The 17,798-nt window shown below is 43.4% G+C and overlaps 1 protein-coding gene across 5 annotated transcripts in view; it reads right to left on the reverse strand.

Moving 5' to 3' along the window:
- The window catches only part of LOC139368116 (retinoic acid receptor, alpha a), a 216,458-nt gene that overhangs the window by 116,897 nt on the left and 81,763 nt on the right, over positions 1–17,798 (reverse strand). For all 5 annotated transcript variants that reach the window (XR_011626926.1, XR_011626924.1, XM_071106693.1 and 2 more), the window contains one exon: positions 5,713–6,264. Coding sequence is in view for 3 of the 5 variants with exons in the window: in XM_071106693.1 (XP_070962794.1) it covers positions 5,713–5,866 (154 nt within the window). In the remaining 2 variants the exon portion in view is untranslated. The remainder of the gene's footprint in view (positions 1–5,712; positions 6,265–17,798) is intronic.

Genomic DNA, 17,798 nt, shown 5'->3' on the forward strand with positions numbered 1-17,798 from the left:
TGAATAAGTGGAAAATATGTTCTACATACAAATAAATAACTTGGCCGCCATGCACTGCGTCGACATCAGTGCTATTGCTATTGCTAGCACTAACAGAATGTCCACTAGATTTCTGCCCACAGATCTGCAATAGAATTGTGAAGCCCAAGAGAGACAAATCGCTTCCCTAAAACGTCCAGTTTGTGTGTTGCAGCCTACATTTAGTACACTGCAGCTTTGAAATCCATAAACCCCCAAAAAGGATTGGATTTCCTCCAACAATCTGACATTCTGTAAATCTCCGTATTCTAAAGCTCCAAACAAACTTTCTCTTTCTTTCCCTCTTTTTTTAGGTTGTAATGTGAATTGAGTGGCCGGGGATTAACTGTGTTTCGTGAGAGTGGTTGTGTGTGAGAGTGTGTGTGTATGCATGTGTGTGTGTCAGGGAAAGAAAGTGATGGTAAGAAAGAGAGAGAGAGAGAGTGGTGGTGATAATGGGTAAATGGAAAGAGAAGAGGGGAAAGGAAAAGGGGGATACCTAGTCAGTTGTACAACTGAATGCATTCAACTGAAATCTGTCTTCCGCATTTAACCCAGCCCCTTTGCATCAGAGACGCGGGGGGCTGCCATAATCGACATCCACGTCTTCGGCCCTAGTGAACAGTGGGTTAACTGGCTTGCGCAGAACGACAGATTTTTACCTTGTTGAGGCTCTCTGTGCATGTGCTGCATACCCTGGTATGGCACAAGGACGGTATATAGCCCAAACTGTCACAGTTCTGGTCTGCTTAAGGGGTGGTTCTCAATGACATAGCAGCTGGGTCTGGTCTGCTTAGTCCATTGACTGGATATGAACCAGAAAAAGGAAGCCTATGAAATGTCTCGCTTTCTCTATCGTCTCTGGTGGTGTGAGTGGTTTGGCTGGAATCATGGGAGTTTGGGCCTTGAACAACAGAAAAATATTAGCGTAAACTGACTATAAATGTAATTCTATAGGTTTTTGAGTCTGTATTTAAAATATTTACAGCTGTTATTAGGAGAAAAGAAGAGCAATATATGATCAGAAAACTACAGACACGTTATATAAGTCGCTAGAAATGACATCGTGGCAGGGATCCTACTCATCTATGTCATAGAGCAGCACTCTCCCATTTTGTCCAGGACAAAACAGTCAAAATGAGACTGAAAATGTGTAGGACTTCACTAAACAGTCCATAATAACATCCCAAATGTTCATTTTGGTGGAACTGCCCTTTAAAAGCAATGGACAGCATGCGTGGGTGTGATAGTTCTACTAATAAAAATACAATTAAAATAATACTCATTATCTAGGCAGAGTGAAAACCCTGGGGAAAGTCACAGAGACATCAATGAACGCGAAACCAAAAGGGTAAATCCATTTCAATTCGATACATTTTTGACATCATCCCTTTTGATTTAAATAAAACTTTTTATACATGTTTGCCTGTGGAAAAAGTGGTCAGAAATTGACTTTTTGGCCCGGAATGCAAAAATGTTCAGGAGACAAAAGGTGCGAAAGTTGACCCTTGTTGCATACCCCACCATACCATGAGAGACATCCGTCTTCATCACTGGAAAAGATAAACGGTTGAGTTTGATATCATTTAAAAGCGTACAAACAGGGTTGTAAAACAACTTCATTAAGAAAAATGTAAAAAATGTTTTTTTATAACACTTTTACATCATCTAAAAATGCATAAGCTCTTTTTTTTCATAATCACATATGTTGTAGTTTACACCCTACTTTACGTCATCTCAGGTTTTTGTGTTGTCTCAACCGAATGCGGGCACAACATGCTCTTGAATACAGAATGGGTGTCATTTTAAATCATGGATCTATTCCTTCAGACCACATCAATTTAGCTGGAACACCATAGATTTGTTTTATTTATTGAAATTTCAACTTTACTACCACACAGATGGCCGCCGAGCCACCCACCGTCAACTTAAATGGTCATGTCTATTCTATTATCTACATTTCTATGAGTTCAATTGGTTTCCTATGGAGGATTCACAACATAATTTAATACAGAAGATATTCCCATTCAAGTAAACTTTTTCTGATGTGTGGACCTCCAACCATATCTGTGGTACCATTTGAAAGTGGAAATGTAACTTGTATTAAAACAGGGTCTAAACTAAAAACATATGCGAATATAAAACATTTAAAAAAATGAATTTCTGTGTTTTTAGATAATTTATGTTTAAGGTTAGAAAATGACAATTGTTATTTTTTTCAATAAATAAAACAACCCTGTTTGTAAGCTTTTAAATGATATAAATATTTTATCTCTTCCAGTGATGAAGACATGGATGTCTCATGGTAGGGTGGGGTATCCAAAATAGATCAACTTTTAGCACCATTGTCTCTTGAATGTTTTGGCATTCATGTCCAAAATGTTACTTTCAGCAAATATGTATGGACGGTTTCGTTCAAATCAAAAGGCAGGCTGTCAAAAAGTGATTGATTTCAAATAGATTTACCCTAAAGAAAACTTCACAAATGTTTACTGTTGTTAGGCCAAAACATGCAAGACACACACAATGTCATTTCAGAATACCAATTGTTTTACCAACAAAATACAAGACACTATATATTCCAGCCCATTCCTTGTGTGTGTGTGTTTCTCTCTAGCTACAGCCAGCTACACAGGAACATGTCTAGCTACAGCCAGCTACACAGGAACATGTCTAGCTACAGCCAGGTACACAGGAACATGTCTAGCTACAGCCAGGTACACAGGTACATGTCTAGATACAGCCAGGTACACAGGAACATGTCTAGCTACAGCCAGCTACACAGGAACATGTCTAGCTACAGCCAGGTACACAGGAACATGTCTAGCTACAGCCAGGTACACAGGTACATGTCTAGATACAGCCAGCTACACAGGAACATGTCTAGCTACAGCCAGCTACACAGGAACATGTCTAGCTATAGCCAGCTACACAGGAACATGTCTAGCTACAGCCAGGTACACAGGAACATGTCTAGCTATAGCCAGCTACACAGGAACATGTCTAGCTACAGCCAGGTACACAGGAACATGTCTAGGTACAGCCAGGTACACAGGAACATGTCTAGATACAGCCAGGTACACAGGAACATGTCTAGCTACAGCCAGGTACACAGGAACATGTCTAGATACAGCCAGGTACACAGGAACATGTCTAGCTACAGCCAGGTACACAGGAACATGTCTAGCTACAGCCAGGTACACAGGAACATGTCTAGCTATAGCCAGGTACACAGGACCATGTCTAGATACAGCCAGGTACACAGGAACATGTCTATAGATACAGCCAGCTACACATGAACATGTCTAGCTACAGCCAGGTACACAGGAACATGTCTAGATACAGCCAGGTACACAGGAACATGTGTAGATACAGCCAGGTACACAGGAACATGTCTAGCTACAACCAGGTACACAGGAACATGTCTAGCTACAGCCAGGTACACAGGAACATGTCTAGCTACAGCCAGCTACACAGGAACATGTCTAGCTACAGGAGGCCTCTGTATAATTCATGGACACAGTTTTATGAAATCATATTTTGACCATAATTACTCCGCTATGAGTCAGGGGTGTTAACACAGATGGAGAAACCTTGACACCGGGTACGCACAACCACCTCACTCCCTCTCACCAACAGAGGAAGGATATGTGGCATTTGGTAAAAAGGATTACTCAAGTAAGCATTACAAACATAAATCACGCAAGGAGGAAAATCAAACTATTACGTCAATGAGTGTACGTGTGTGAGTGTGTGTACACTGCTTCGCTGTCTCGTAGCATTAGTGTGTTTATTTGGATCCCCATTAGCTTTAGCAGAAGCTACTCTTCCTAGTGACTGAGTGACTGAGTGAGTAGGAAGAGGTGGTCAGTGTCCCTGGCTAGCTCCCCAGTGTTTACTGACAGGAAATGTTTGTCCTGCAAAAGGGAAGGAACCCTGCCGCCCCTATCGCCAAACACTGGGAGCGAGTCCCGACAAGACACACACACCACAGACAGCAATGCAGTGCCCCCCCACACCCACACACTATGCAATGTACCACTACCATCAGAATGTTCCTTATTCAAATTGATACAGACACAACTCAAATGAGAAATAATGGGGGAAGTGGATACAACTGACTGCGTTTCACAGTTCCTCCTGTTGCTATTCCCAATGAACACCATGCTAATCCCAATGAACACCATGCTTTCCCCAATGAACACCATGCTAATCCCAATGAACACCATGCTAATCCCAATGAACACCATGCTAATCCCAATGAACACCATGCTAATCCCAATGAACACCATGCTAATCCCAATGAACACCATGCTAATCCCAATGAACACCATGCTTTTCCCAATGAACACCATGCTTTTCCCAATGAACACCATGCTTTTCCCAATGAACACCATGCTAATCCCAATGAACACCATGCTAATCCCAATGAACACCATGCTAATCCCAATGAACACCATGCTTTTCCCAATGAACACCATGCTTTTCCCAATGAACACCATGCTAATCCCAATGAACACCATGCTAATCCCAATGAACACCATGCTAATCCCAATGAACACCATGCTAATCCCTATGAACACCATGCTAATCCCAATGAACACCATGCTAATCCCTATGAACACCATGCTAATCCCAATGAACACCATGCTAATCCCTATGAACACCATGCTAATCCCTATGAACACCATGCTAATCCCAATGAACACCATTCTAATCCCTATGAACACCATGCTAATCCCAATGAACACCATGCTAATCCCTATGAACACCATGCTAATCCCTATGAACACCATGCTAATCCCTATGAAGACCATGCTAATCCCAATGAACACCATGCTAATCCCTATGAACACCATGCTAATCCCTATGAACACCATGCTAATCCATATGAACACCATGCTAATACACCCAGATGGAAAGTCAATACACTGACCCCAAACCACCTGGCTGGCCGGAGATTGGAGACTACGTCTCCTATAGCAACCTGTAGTCATTTTACATAGGCTAGATAAGATCCGCTTTAGAGGTGTGTCCATTTTGAGATGTCAGGTTGATTACCCTGCCCCCCTGTCCTGTTTGATCTAGGCAGTATTCAGTGTGTGTGTGTGTGTTATGCTCGGTTTACCATCACAGACAGTATATCACATGTGCATGATCTAACCAGGACAAGATGAAAGCTCTCTCCAACATCCAACCTTCAATAATCAATAAATAGCTAAGCTAAATTGTTGAGGCAAATATGCCAACAACTGCAGGAGGCCGGTAACACCGCAATTATAGCATTCCATTCCCGCCATCAGCACAGCAACACAGAGACATTTTATCTGCTAATATAGACCCACTTTTCTAAAGAGCAGAACAGCTCAGAGCCACACAATGGAAATCTCTGTTCCTTTATACAAGACCTTTCAAACGCAGTCTCTACAATAACTATAGTGGTAGGCTGTTTGGAACTAAATGTTCAGACTCAAAATACTGCAACAGGCCAATACTCTTGATACCTTGAGTGTCAGCCTGTTTCATGGCAGCACCAAAGGAGTTGGCTATTCCAGAAATAGGCTAATATTCTGAGGTAAACCAGTCAACAATGCAGCCAAAACACATGTGCTTTAGTGAGCACTAACAATACACCACACAGTCCAATGAAACAGCAGAGAGAAGGTTTAAAGGACGTACAGTAGGGGTACTTACTGGCTGGCGATGGCGTGCTGTAGCCACTGAGGGACAAGCCGGGCAGGGCCGGGGGCGAGAGCCCCCCCAGCATGTGGGGGAAGAAGTATGAGTAGTGGGGCATGGGGAAGCCGTTGAGGTGAGGGCCTGGGATCGGGTTGCTCTTCCCAGCCATTTTGGCTCAATCCACCTCGACACCAAAAAAACGATATTGTGGCAATACAGAACGGAGTCAGTGTGGGTTACGGAGTGGTTCTAGTGCCCATACGGGCGATGGACGTGTGGGGTATTCCCGTGGCGTGGTGACTTTGGAGAAATGCCCTCAATTAGGAAACTACAATTGTGGAAATCCCAAAATGGCCGCCTGTTACCGACTGATGGAGAGGAGAGGAACAGGATAGTGGTTATGAAGGCGGTTATGAAGATTCACAAGGATTTTATAATGAGTCTTCCACTGTGGAGTCGGTTCCAGAGATGGGGAATGTGTAGAGACATGGTGCCTATGCAAGAGTCAGCTCTGGTATATACCCCCAACCGTTCAGAGTGTCTCTTTTAGTGGCCCTCAATCTTCACCTAGAGAGAAAGAGAGTGAGATCATTTAGAATTTAAAAACCACTTTGGGACAATGTCATACATAACAAAAATAAGTTTAAAAAACATTACATTTCATCCCTCACAAGTGAGACACAGAGAGAAGCACAGAGACACAGAGAGAGACAGACAGACAGACGAGACACACAGACAGACAGAGAGAAAGAAAGACGGAAAGAGAGGGAGAGAGAGAGAGTTCATTATTTTAAGATGCCAACATATTTCCCCTCTTTATTTAAAAGCATGGAAGTGAAGCTAATTACTGGAAATGTCTCATCTGAAATGGTACAAAAACAACCATTTCAGCTTAATTATCTTATGGAGCATTAAAAGCCATGAACAGAATGTGTGGGTATGTGATAGCTCTACCAATACACACACTCATTATCAAGGCTGGAGTGAAAACCCTGGGGAAATGTCCGAGAAATAAATGAACATGAATCAAAAGAAAACGTCGCTAATTATGACTGTTGTTAGTCCCCGAGGTCTTTCCTAAAGCCCAGTTATATTAAACACATGGGAGGTTTTTGTGTCAGTGTGTACTCACAGTCCAAGGTGTGTTAGTCCTTGGCCCGCTATCAAGGACTGTGGGCTCTCCTTCTCCGTAGCCGACGTGAGTAAGACATTTAAGACTGTTCGCAAGGCTGCCGGCCCAGACGGCATCCCTAGCAATGTCCTCAGAGCATGCACAGACCAGCTGGCTGTTTACGGACATATTCAATCTCTCCCTATCCCAGTCCGCTGTCCCCACATGCTTCAAGATGGCTACCATTGTTCCTGTACCCAAGAAATCAAAGGTAAATGAACTAAATGACTACCGCCCCGTAGCACTCACTTCTGTCATCATGAAGTGCTTTGAGACCCACTTCAGACCCACTTCAATTTGCTTACCTCCCCAATAGATCCACAGATGATGAAATTTCCATCGCACTGCACACTGCCCTATCCCATCTGCACAAGAGGAATACCTATGTAAGAATACTGTTTATTGACTATAGTGCAGCATTCAACACCATAGTACCCTCCAAGCTCATAATTAAGCTTGAGGCCCTGGTTCTGAACACCGCCCTGTGCAACTGGGTCCTGGACTTCCTGACGGGCTGCTCCCAGGAGGTGAAGGTAGGAAACAACACCTCCACTTCGCTGATCCTCAACACTGGGGCCCCTCCTGTACTCCCTGGTCACCCATGACTGCGTGGCCACGCACGCCTCCAACTCAATCATCAAGTTTGCAGACGACACAACAGTAGTAGGCTTGATTACCAACAATGACGAGACAGCCTACAGGGAGGAGGTGAGGGCCCTGGGAGGGTGGTGCCAGGAAAACAACCTCTCACTCAACATCAACAAAACAATGGAGATGATTGTGGACTTCAGGAAACAACAGAGGGAGCACCCCGCTATCCACATCGACGGGACCGCAGTGGAGAAGGTGGAAAGCGTCAAGTTCCTCGGCGTACACATAACTGACAAACTGAAATGGTCCACCCACACAGACAGTGTGGTGAAGGCACAACGGCGCCTCTTCAACCTCAGGAAGCTGAAGAAATTTGTCTTCGTACCTAAAACACTCACAAACTTTTACATCACCACCTGGTACGACAACTGCACCGCCCGCAACCGCAGGGCTCACCAGAGGGTGGTGCGGTCTGCCCAACGCATCACCGGGGGCAAGCTACCTGCCCTCCAGAACACCCGATGTCACAGGAAGGCCAAAAGGATAATCAAGGACAACAACTGTTCACCCCACTTTCATCCAGAAGGCGAGGTCAGTACAGGTGCATCAAAGCTGGAACCGAGAGACTGAAAAACAGCTTCTAACAGCCATCAGACTGTTAAATAGCCATCACTAGCACATTAGAGGCTGCTGCCTATATACATAGACTTGAAATCACTGGCCACTTTAATAAATGGAACACTAGTCACTTTAATAATGTTTACATATCTTGCATTACTGATCTCATATGTATATACTGTATTCTATGCTATTCTACTGTATCTTTAGTCTATGCCGCTCTGACATTGCTCGTCCATATTTTTATATATTCTTAATTCCATTCCTTAACTTAGATTTGTGTGTATTGTTGTGGAATTGTTAGATATTACTGCACTGTTGGAGCTATAAACACAAGCATTTCGCTACATCCGCAATAACATCTGCTAAACACGTGTATGTGACCAATAAAATTAGATTGGAAGACACACTGATACACGTGAAAACACACACACATCAAAGCCATACAGCAGGTTTGAACAACACACATGTACACACACACACACACACACACACACACACACTATATTAAACTGAGTCTCTATACACCATGAAATGTCAGAATATGTCATGCAAGAATACCCATTGTTTTACCAACATTAGACAAACACAATATACTGTAAGACTACCTATTCTAGTCCATTACTCAGACAACTCTCGTCTCTAGCTACAGCCAGGTAACTGGAACATGTCTAGCTACAGCCAGGTAACTGGAACATGTCTAGCTACTGCCAGGTAACTGGAACATGTCTAGCTACAGCCAGGTAACTGGAACATGTCTAGCTACAGCCAGGTAACTGGAACATGTCTAGCTACTGCCAGGTAACTGGAACATGTCTAGCTACAGCCAGGTAACTGGAACATGTCTAGCTACAGCCAGGTAACTGGAACATGTCTAGCTACTGCCAGGTAACTGGAACATGTCTAGCTACAGCCAGGTAACTGGAACATGTCTAGCTACAGCCAGGTAACTGGAACATGTCTAGCTACAGCCAGGTAACTGGAACATGTCTAGCTACAGCCAGGTAACTGGAACATGTCTAGCTACAGGAGGCCTCTGTATAAATCTAGGAAACAGTTTGATGACATTTCTATGACATATTTTGACCCTAATGACCCTGTCATGAGTCCGGTGTGTTACACACGAAGCAACGGTCTGAGGAACCTTAACGGGTTCACACAACCACCTTACTCCCTCTCAGCATTATACACATGAATCATGCAAGGGGGAAGAATCTGTTGAAATAAAATGTCTCATTGACATGCGTGATTCATGTGTATAATGCTTCCTTGAGCAATCCTTTCCACCAAACCCCACACCTCCATCCTCCTTGGTGAGATGTGTGTCAGAAAAGTCTATTTAGCCTTCTCCCTCTTGAATGAACGATATGAGTCTTCTAGCGATCTATTGATAAGATAGGCAGGCGCCTGTCAGTCACAAAGCAAGCGATGACAGGGAAGCACTGCTGGTTTGTCAGTCTGTCCCGCCTCTCGCTACCTGTGTTATTTGTGTGTGCTGTGGTTGGCTGCGGAGGAGGTAGCGCATGATGCTTCTATATAGTCTCCTGTGAGTGAATGTACATGTCCCATGTAATGAAGGTGGTAACGATGAGTTGAAATCCATTTAATACATTGTTTGTGCCACATTCAATGCTTTCGCTTGTTTCATCTGCCTATATAGCCAGCCACGGAGTCGGAGTGCATAGGCTATTCAATGTTATTTGGTTGACGACGGTTCATTTGGCGCTCTAATTTCCATTCTGGTAGGCTACTACTGTTTTTTGGCAATTATCTGCAGATAAATTATGAAAACATTCGATGAAGATGTTAAAACCTCACTGCAGGAACAATAGGTAGGAGATAGAGAAAGACTCATTCTGGTCCAAGAAAGAAAAAAAGACAGATTGAAGGTTATAAAAGCTAATGTCATGATACTGGTATTACTAAAGATATTGAAATAGGGATACCGATTTTATTGAAGTGTAGACAATTAAGTCGTCAACTGCTGCTTTCCGTGTTGCAAAGCCCATGTTTAACACCTGCTTCATTCTTCAATCACACCTGTAGGTCTATTCAGCGAAGCCTGACTTTTTGTATAAAAGTGGGGTTGCGTGTGGATTTACACTATATAAACAAAAGTACGTGGACACCCCTTCAAATTAGTGGATTCGGCTATTTCGGCCACACCCGTTGCTGACAGGTGTATAAAATCGAGCACACAAACATGCAATCTCCATAGACAAACACTGTCAGTAGAATGTCCTTACTTGAAAAGCTCAATGACTTTCAACGTGGCACAATCATAGGATGCCATCTTTCCAACAAATGAGTTATTCTATTATCTTCCCTGCTAGAGCTGTCCCAGTCAACTGTAAGGGCTGTTATTGTGAAATGTAAACGTCTAGGAGCAATAACGGCTCAGCCGCAAAGTGGTAGGCCACACAAGCTCACAGAACGGGACCGCCGAGTGCTAAAGCGCGTAGCACATAAAAATTGTCTGTCCTCGGTTGCAACACCCACTACCGAGTTCCAAACTGCCTCTGGAAGCAACGTTAGCACAATAACTGTTCGTGGGAGCTTCATGAAATGGGTTTCTATGGTGTAAAGCTCGACTCCATTGGACTCTGGAGCAGTGAAAACGTGTTCCCTGGAGTGATGAATCACACTTCACCATCTAGCAGTAAAACGGACTAATCTGGGTTTGGTGGATGCTAGGAAAACACTACCTGCCAGAATGCATAGTGCCAACTGTAAAGTTTGGTGGAGGAGGAAAAATGATCTGAGTCTGTTTTTCATAGTTCGGGCTAAGCCCCTTAGTTCCAGTGAAGGGAAATCTTAATGCTACAGCATACAATGATATTCTAGAATATTATGTGCTTCCAACTTTGTGGCAACAGTTTGGGGAAGGCCATTTCCAGTTTCAGCATGACAATGCCACCGTGCAAAAAGCGAGGTCCATACAGCAATGGTTTGTTGAGATTGGTGTGGAAGAACTTGACTGCCCTGCACAGAGCCTTGACCTCAACCTCATTGAACACCTTTGGGATGAATTGGAATGCCGACTGTGAGCCAGGCCTAATCGCCCAACATCAGTGCCCCGCAGCAAGTCCTTGCAGCAATGTTCCAACATCTAGTGGGGAGCCTCCCAGAAGAGCTGTTATAGCAGTAATGGGGGGACCAACTGTATGTAAATGCCCATGATTTTGGAATGAGATGTTCGACGAGCAGGTATCCACATACTTTTTGTCATGTATGATCACTCGGCTACACATGCCTCTCCCTAATGTCAATATGCCTTGTCTATTGCTGTTTTGGTTAGTGATTATTGTCTTATTTCACTGTAAAGCCTCCAGCCCTGCTCAATACGCCTCAGCTGACCTCACCTGCGCTGACCTCACCTGGCTTAAATGGTGCCTCCAGAGACAAAACCACTCTCATCATCACTCAATGCCTAGGTTTACCTCCACTGTACTCACATCATACCATACCCTTGTCTGTACATTATGCCTTGAATCTATTCTTCCGCACCCAGAAATCTGCTCCTTTTACTCTGTTCCGAACGCACTAGACGACCAGTTCTTATAGCCTTTAGCCGTACCCTCATCCTACTCCTCCTCTGTTCCTCTGGTGATGTAGAGGTTAACCCAAGCCCTGCAGCCCCTAGCTCCACTCCCATTCCCCAGGTGCTCTCATTTGTTGACTTCTGTAACAGTAAAAGCCTTGGTTTCATGGATGTTAAAACTTCTTATGGATAGGGGGCAGCATTTTTTGGATGAAAAGCATGCCCAGAGTAAACTGCCTCCTACACAGTCCCAGATGCTATTATATGCATATTATTAGTATTGGATAGAAAACACTCTGAAGTTTCTAAAACTGTTTGAATGATGTCTGTGAGTTTAACAGAACTCATATGGCAGGCAAAAACCTGAGAAAAAAATCCAACCAGGAAGTGGGAAATGTGAGGTTTGTAGGTTTTCAACTCAGCCCCTATTGAATATACAGTGGGATATGGGTCATCTTGCACTTCCTAAGGCTTCCACTAGATGTCAACGGTCTTTAGAACATTGTTTCAGGCTTCTACTTTGAAGGGGGGCTGAATGAGAGGGGAATGAGTCAGAGGTCTGCCAGCAGCCTCGGTCTCGTGACGTGCGGTCATGAGAAAGTTACCTCTCGTTCCATTGCTTTTCTACAGACAAATGAATTCTCCGGTTGGGACATTATTGAACATTTATGATAAAAATATCCTAAAGATGGATTCTATACATCGTTTGATTTGTTTCTACGACCAGTAATATAACTTTTTGGGAATTTTCGTCCGACATTTCCGCTGGACTTGCCCGCGCCTCGTGAATTTGTTTTCTAAACGCCCTAATAAAAGGAGGAATTTGGACATAAATGATGGACTTTATGGAACAAATCAAACATTTATTGTGGAACTGGGATTCCTGGGAGTGCATTCTGACGAAGATCATCAAAGGTAAGTTAATATTTATAATGCTATTTCTGACTTATGTTGACTCCAACATGGCGGATATATTCTTGGGTTGTGTATGTCGTCTGAGCGCCGTACTCAGATTATTGCATGGTTTGCTTTTTCCATCAAGTTTTTTTTTTAAATCTGACACAGTGGTTGCAATAAGGAGAAGTATATCTTTAAATCTGTGAACAACACTTGTAACACTGTAATTTGATGCGGCTCTGTGCAAATTCACATTATGTTTTTGGATATAAATATGAACTTGATCGAACAAAACATACATGTATTGTGTAACAAGTTGCCCCGGGAGTGTCATCTGATGAAGAATATCAAAGGTTAGTGATGAATTTTATCAATATTTCTGCTTTTTGTGACTCCTCTCTTTGCTTGGAAAATCGCTGTATGCTTTCTGTGACTAGTTGCTGACCTAACATAATATGTTCTGCTTTCGCCGAAAAGCTTTTTTAAAATTGGACACAATTGGTTGGATTAACAATAATTTTATCTTTAAAAATGGTGCCTATTGCTTGTATGTTTGAGAAAATTGAATTATGAGATTTCTGTGGATTGAATTTGGCGCCCTGCAATTTCATTGTCTGTTGGCGAGGGGTTCCGCTAGCAGTCCTAGACAGGTTAACATTAGAAGCCACCTCCCTAAGTTTGTTTTATTCACTGCTTTAGCACACTCCGCCAACCCGGATGTCCTAGTCGTGTCTGAATCCTGGCTTAGGAAGGCCACCAAAAATCCAGAAATTTACATCCCTAACTATAACATTTTCCGACAAGATAGACCTGCCAAAGGGGCGGAGTTGCAATCTACAGCAGAGATATCCTGCAGAGTTTGGTCATACTATCCAGGTCTGTGCCCAAACAATTCGAGCTTCTACTTTAAAAAATCCACCTTTACAGAAACAAGTCTCTCACCGTTGCCACTTGTTATAGACCCCTTCAGCCCCCAGCTGTGCCCAGGACACCATATGTGAATTGATTGCCCCCCATCTATCTTCAGAGTTCGTACTGTTAGGTGACCTAAACTGGGACATGCTTAACACCTCGGCCGTCCTACAATCTAAACTAGATGCCCTCAATCTAACACAAATTATCAAGGAACCTACCAGGTACAACCCTAAATCCATAACCATGGGCAACCTCTTAGATATCATCCTGACCAACTTGCACTCTAAATACACCTCTGCTGTCTTCAACCCGGATCTCAGCGATCATTGCCTCATTGCTTACGTGCGCAATGGGTCTGTGGTCAAACGACCACCCCTCATCACTGTCAAACGCTCTCTAAAACACTTCAGCAAGCAGGCCTTTCTAATCGACCTGGCCCGGGTATCCTGGAAGGTTATTGAACTCATCCCGTCAGTAGAGGATGCCTGGTTGCTCTTTAAAAGTGCTTTCCTTACCATCTTAAATAAGCATGCCCCATTCAAAAAATGTAGAACTTAGAACAGACATAGCCCTTGGTTCACCCCAGACTTGACTGCCCTTGACCAGCACAAAAACATCCTGTGGCGTTCTGCATTAGCATCGAATAGCCCCCGCGATATGCAAATTTTCATGGAAGTCAGGAACCAATATACTCAGTCAGTTAGGAAAGATAAGGCTTGCATTTTCAAACAAACAGAAATTTGCATCCTGTAGCACTAATTCCAAAAAGTTTTGGGACACTGAAGTCCATGGAGAATAAGAGCACCTCCTCCCAGCTGCCCACTGCACTGAGGATAGGTAACACTGTCACCACCAATAAATCTACGATAACTTCAATAAGCATTTTTCTACGGCTGGCCATGCTTTCCACCTGGCTACCCCTACCCCGGCCAACATCTCAGCACCCCCTGCAGCAACTTGCCCAAGCCCCCCCCCTCCCGCTTCTCCTTCACCCAAATCCATACAGCTGATGTTCTGAAAGTGCTACAAAATCTGGATCCCTACATATCAGCTGGGCTAGACAATCTGGACACTCTCTTTCTAAAATGATCCACCGAAATTGTTGCAAACCCTATTACGAGCCTATGCAACCTCTCTTTCGTATAGTCTGAGATCCCTGAAGATTGGAAAGCTGCCGCGGTCTTCCCTCTCTTCAAAGGGGAGACACTCTAGACCCAAACTGTTACAGACCTATATCCATCCATCAAACGAATCCCACCGTACCTTCTCCTTTATGCAATCTTGTTTCCGAGCTGGTCATGGGTGCACCTCAGCCACGCTCAAGGTCCTAAAATATATCATAACCGCCATCGATAAAAGACAGTACTGTGCAGCCGTCTTCATCGACCTGGCCAAGGCTTTCGACTCTGTCAATCACAGCATTCTTATTGGCAGACACAATAGTCTTGGTTTCTCAAATGATTGCCTCACCTGGTTCACCAACTACTTCTCAGTTCAGTGTGTCAAATCGGAGGGTCTGTTGTCCGGACCTCTGGCAGTCTCTATGGGATGCCACAGGGTTCAATTCTCGGGCCGACTCTTCTCTGTATATATCAATGATGTTGCTCTTGCTGCTGGTGATTCTCTGATCCACCTCAACGCAGACGACACCATTCTGTATACAACTGGCCCTTCTTTGGTCACTGTGCTAACAAACCTCCAAATGAGCTTCAATGCCATACAACACTCCTTTGAGGCCTTCAACTGCTTTTAAATGCAAGTGAAACTAAGTTGGCCAGGTCGCAGTTGTAAATGAGAACTTGTTCTCAACTGGCCTACCTGGTTAAATAAATAAATAAAATAAATGTAGCACACGTTTGTTTATGTCCATCTCCCAGACATGGTTTATATGGTGCAGTGCCCCTGGTTTGTGTCTGTCTCTTCATCAGGCTGAGAGCATGGCTTTATGGGCTCTACAAAGTGCTCTCCCTGTCATATCCCTGGGAAGCCGGATACCTACCACCCACCCACCCACACTTAAAAACAGAGGGCTCTGCACGAGGGGCATATTACAATAACGAAAGAGCTTTAAAAACCCACGGGAGCTGTTTTATTTCACTTTTAAAACCTCACTTGTACTACCCACCTGTTTTACTGTTTAGAGCCATATTGAGAGGACATTTGAGAGGTACAGTTACATATTGGTCTGTTTCACATGTCAAAACATCAGAGTAAATCATCTAACCAGGCTTACAACACAGCATAATCATGGAAATGCATGCTCACAGCATATTTAGATATGGTGGATTAGCTATAGGTTGTGTATCCACAACATGCCGACCGAGATCAGAGGAAAGGTTGGAGGCTGAAAATGGGTCAATTGCTACAGTGCCTTGCGAAAGTATTCGGCCCCCTTGAACTTTACGACCTTTTGCCACATTTCAGGCTTCAAACATAAAGATGTAAAACTGTATTTTTTTGTGAAGAATCAACAACAAGTGGGACACAATCATGAAGTGGAACAACATTTATTGGATATTTTAAACTTTTTAACAAATCAAAAACTGAAAAATTGGGCGTGCAAAATTATTCAGCCCCTTTACTTTCAGTGCAGCAAACTCTCTCCAGAAGTTCAGTGAGGATCTCTGAATGATCCCATGTTGACCTAAATGACTAATGATGATAAATACAATCCACCTGGGTGTAATCAAGTCTCCGTATAAATGCACCTGCACTGTGATAGTCTCAGAGGTCCGTTAAAAGCGCAGAGAGCATCATGAAGAACAAGGAACACACCAGGCAGGTCCGAGATACTGTTGTGAAGAAGTTTAAAGCCGGATTTGGATACAAAAAGATTTCCCAAGCTTTAAACATCCCAAAGAGCACTGTGCAAGCGATAATATTGAAATGGAGGAGTATCAGACCACTGCAAATCTACCAAGACCTGGCCGTCCCTCTAAACTTTCAGCTCATACAAGGAGAAGACTGATCAGCGATGCAGCCAAGAGGCCCATGATCACTCTGGATGAACTGCAGAGATCTACAGCTGAGGTGGGAGACTCTGTCCATAGGACAACAATCAGTCGTATATTGCACAAATCTGGCCTTTATGGAAGAGTGGCAAGACGAAAGCCATTTATTAAAGATATCCATAAAAAGTGTCATTTAAAGTTTGCCACAAGCTACCTGGGAGACACACCAAACATGTGGAAGAAGGTGCTCTGGTCAGATGAAACCAAAATTGAACTTTTTGGCAACAATGCAAAATGTTATGTTTGGCGTAAAAGCAACACAGCTCATCACACCATCCCCACTGTCAAACATGGTGGTGGCAGCATCATGGTTTGGGCCTGCTTTTCTTCAGCAGGGACAGGGAAGATGGTTAAAATTGATGGGAAGATGGATGGAGCCAAATACAGGACCATTCTGGAAGAAAACCTGATGGAGTCTGCAAAAGACCTGAGACTGGGACGGAGATTTGTCTTCCAACAAGACAATGATCCAAAACATAAAGCAAAATCTACAATGGAATGGTTCAAAAATAAACATATCCAGGTGTTAGAATGGCCAAGTCAAAGTCCAGACCTGAATCCAATCGAGAATCTGTGGAAAGAACTGAAAACTGCTGTTCACAAATGCTCTCCATCCAACCTCACTGAGCTCGAGCTGTTTTGCAAGGAGGAATGGGAAAAAATGTCAGTCTCTCGATGTGCAAAACTGATAGAGACATACCCCAAGCGACTTACAGCTGTAATCGCAGCAAAAGGTGGCGCTACAAAGTATTAACTTAAGGGGGCTGAATAATTTTGCACGCCCAATTTTTCAGTTTTTGATTTGTTAAAAAAGTTTGAAATATCCAATAAATGTCGTTCCACTTCATGATTGTGTCCCACTTGTTGTTGATTCTTCACAAAAAAATACAGTTTTATATCTTTATGTTTGAAGCCTGAAATGTGGCAAAAGGTCGCAAAGTTCAAGGGGGCTGAATACTTTCGCAAGGCACTGTATGTATTCTATCCCCAAGCCATCTGGAACTTACGTCACCTAAGCCGGCCATTTTAAACCATAAACTAAACGACCTTACAACTGACCCCTTGTACAGAAATACGTATTTCTCACATATAGCTGCTCTCACTGTGTTCAAGAGATTTCCGTTACATTCTCTGTCTGTCGATACGTGGAAACCTGGGAGAGAGATTGGTCTACAGTTCACTTAAAGGCGTCCAGGGTTGGGGAGTAACAGATTACATGTAATACGTTACATGTAAGGGATTACCATAAAAGGGTAACTCTAATCCGTTACGTTCCCAGCAAAAATCTTGTAATCAGAATACAGATACTTTCGAAAAACTAGATGATTAATTCCGAGGATTACTTTTAAATTCAGAA

Source organism: Oncorhynchus clarkii, chromosome 16, assembly GCF_045791955.1.
Source record: "Oncorhynchus clarkii lewisi isolate Uvic-CL-2024 chromosome 16, UVic_Ocla_1.0, whole genome shotgun sequence".
NCBI classification, from domain to species: Eukaryota; Metazoa; Chordata; class Actinopteri; order Salmoniformes; family Salmonidae; genus Oncorhynchus; species Oncorhynchus clarkii.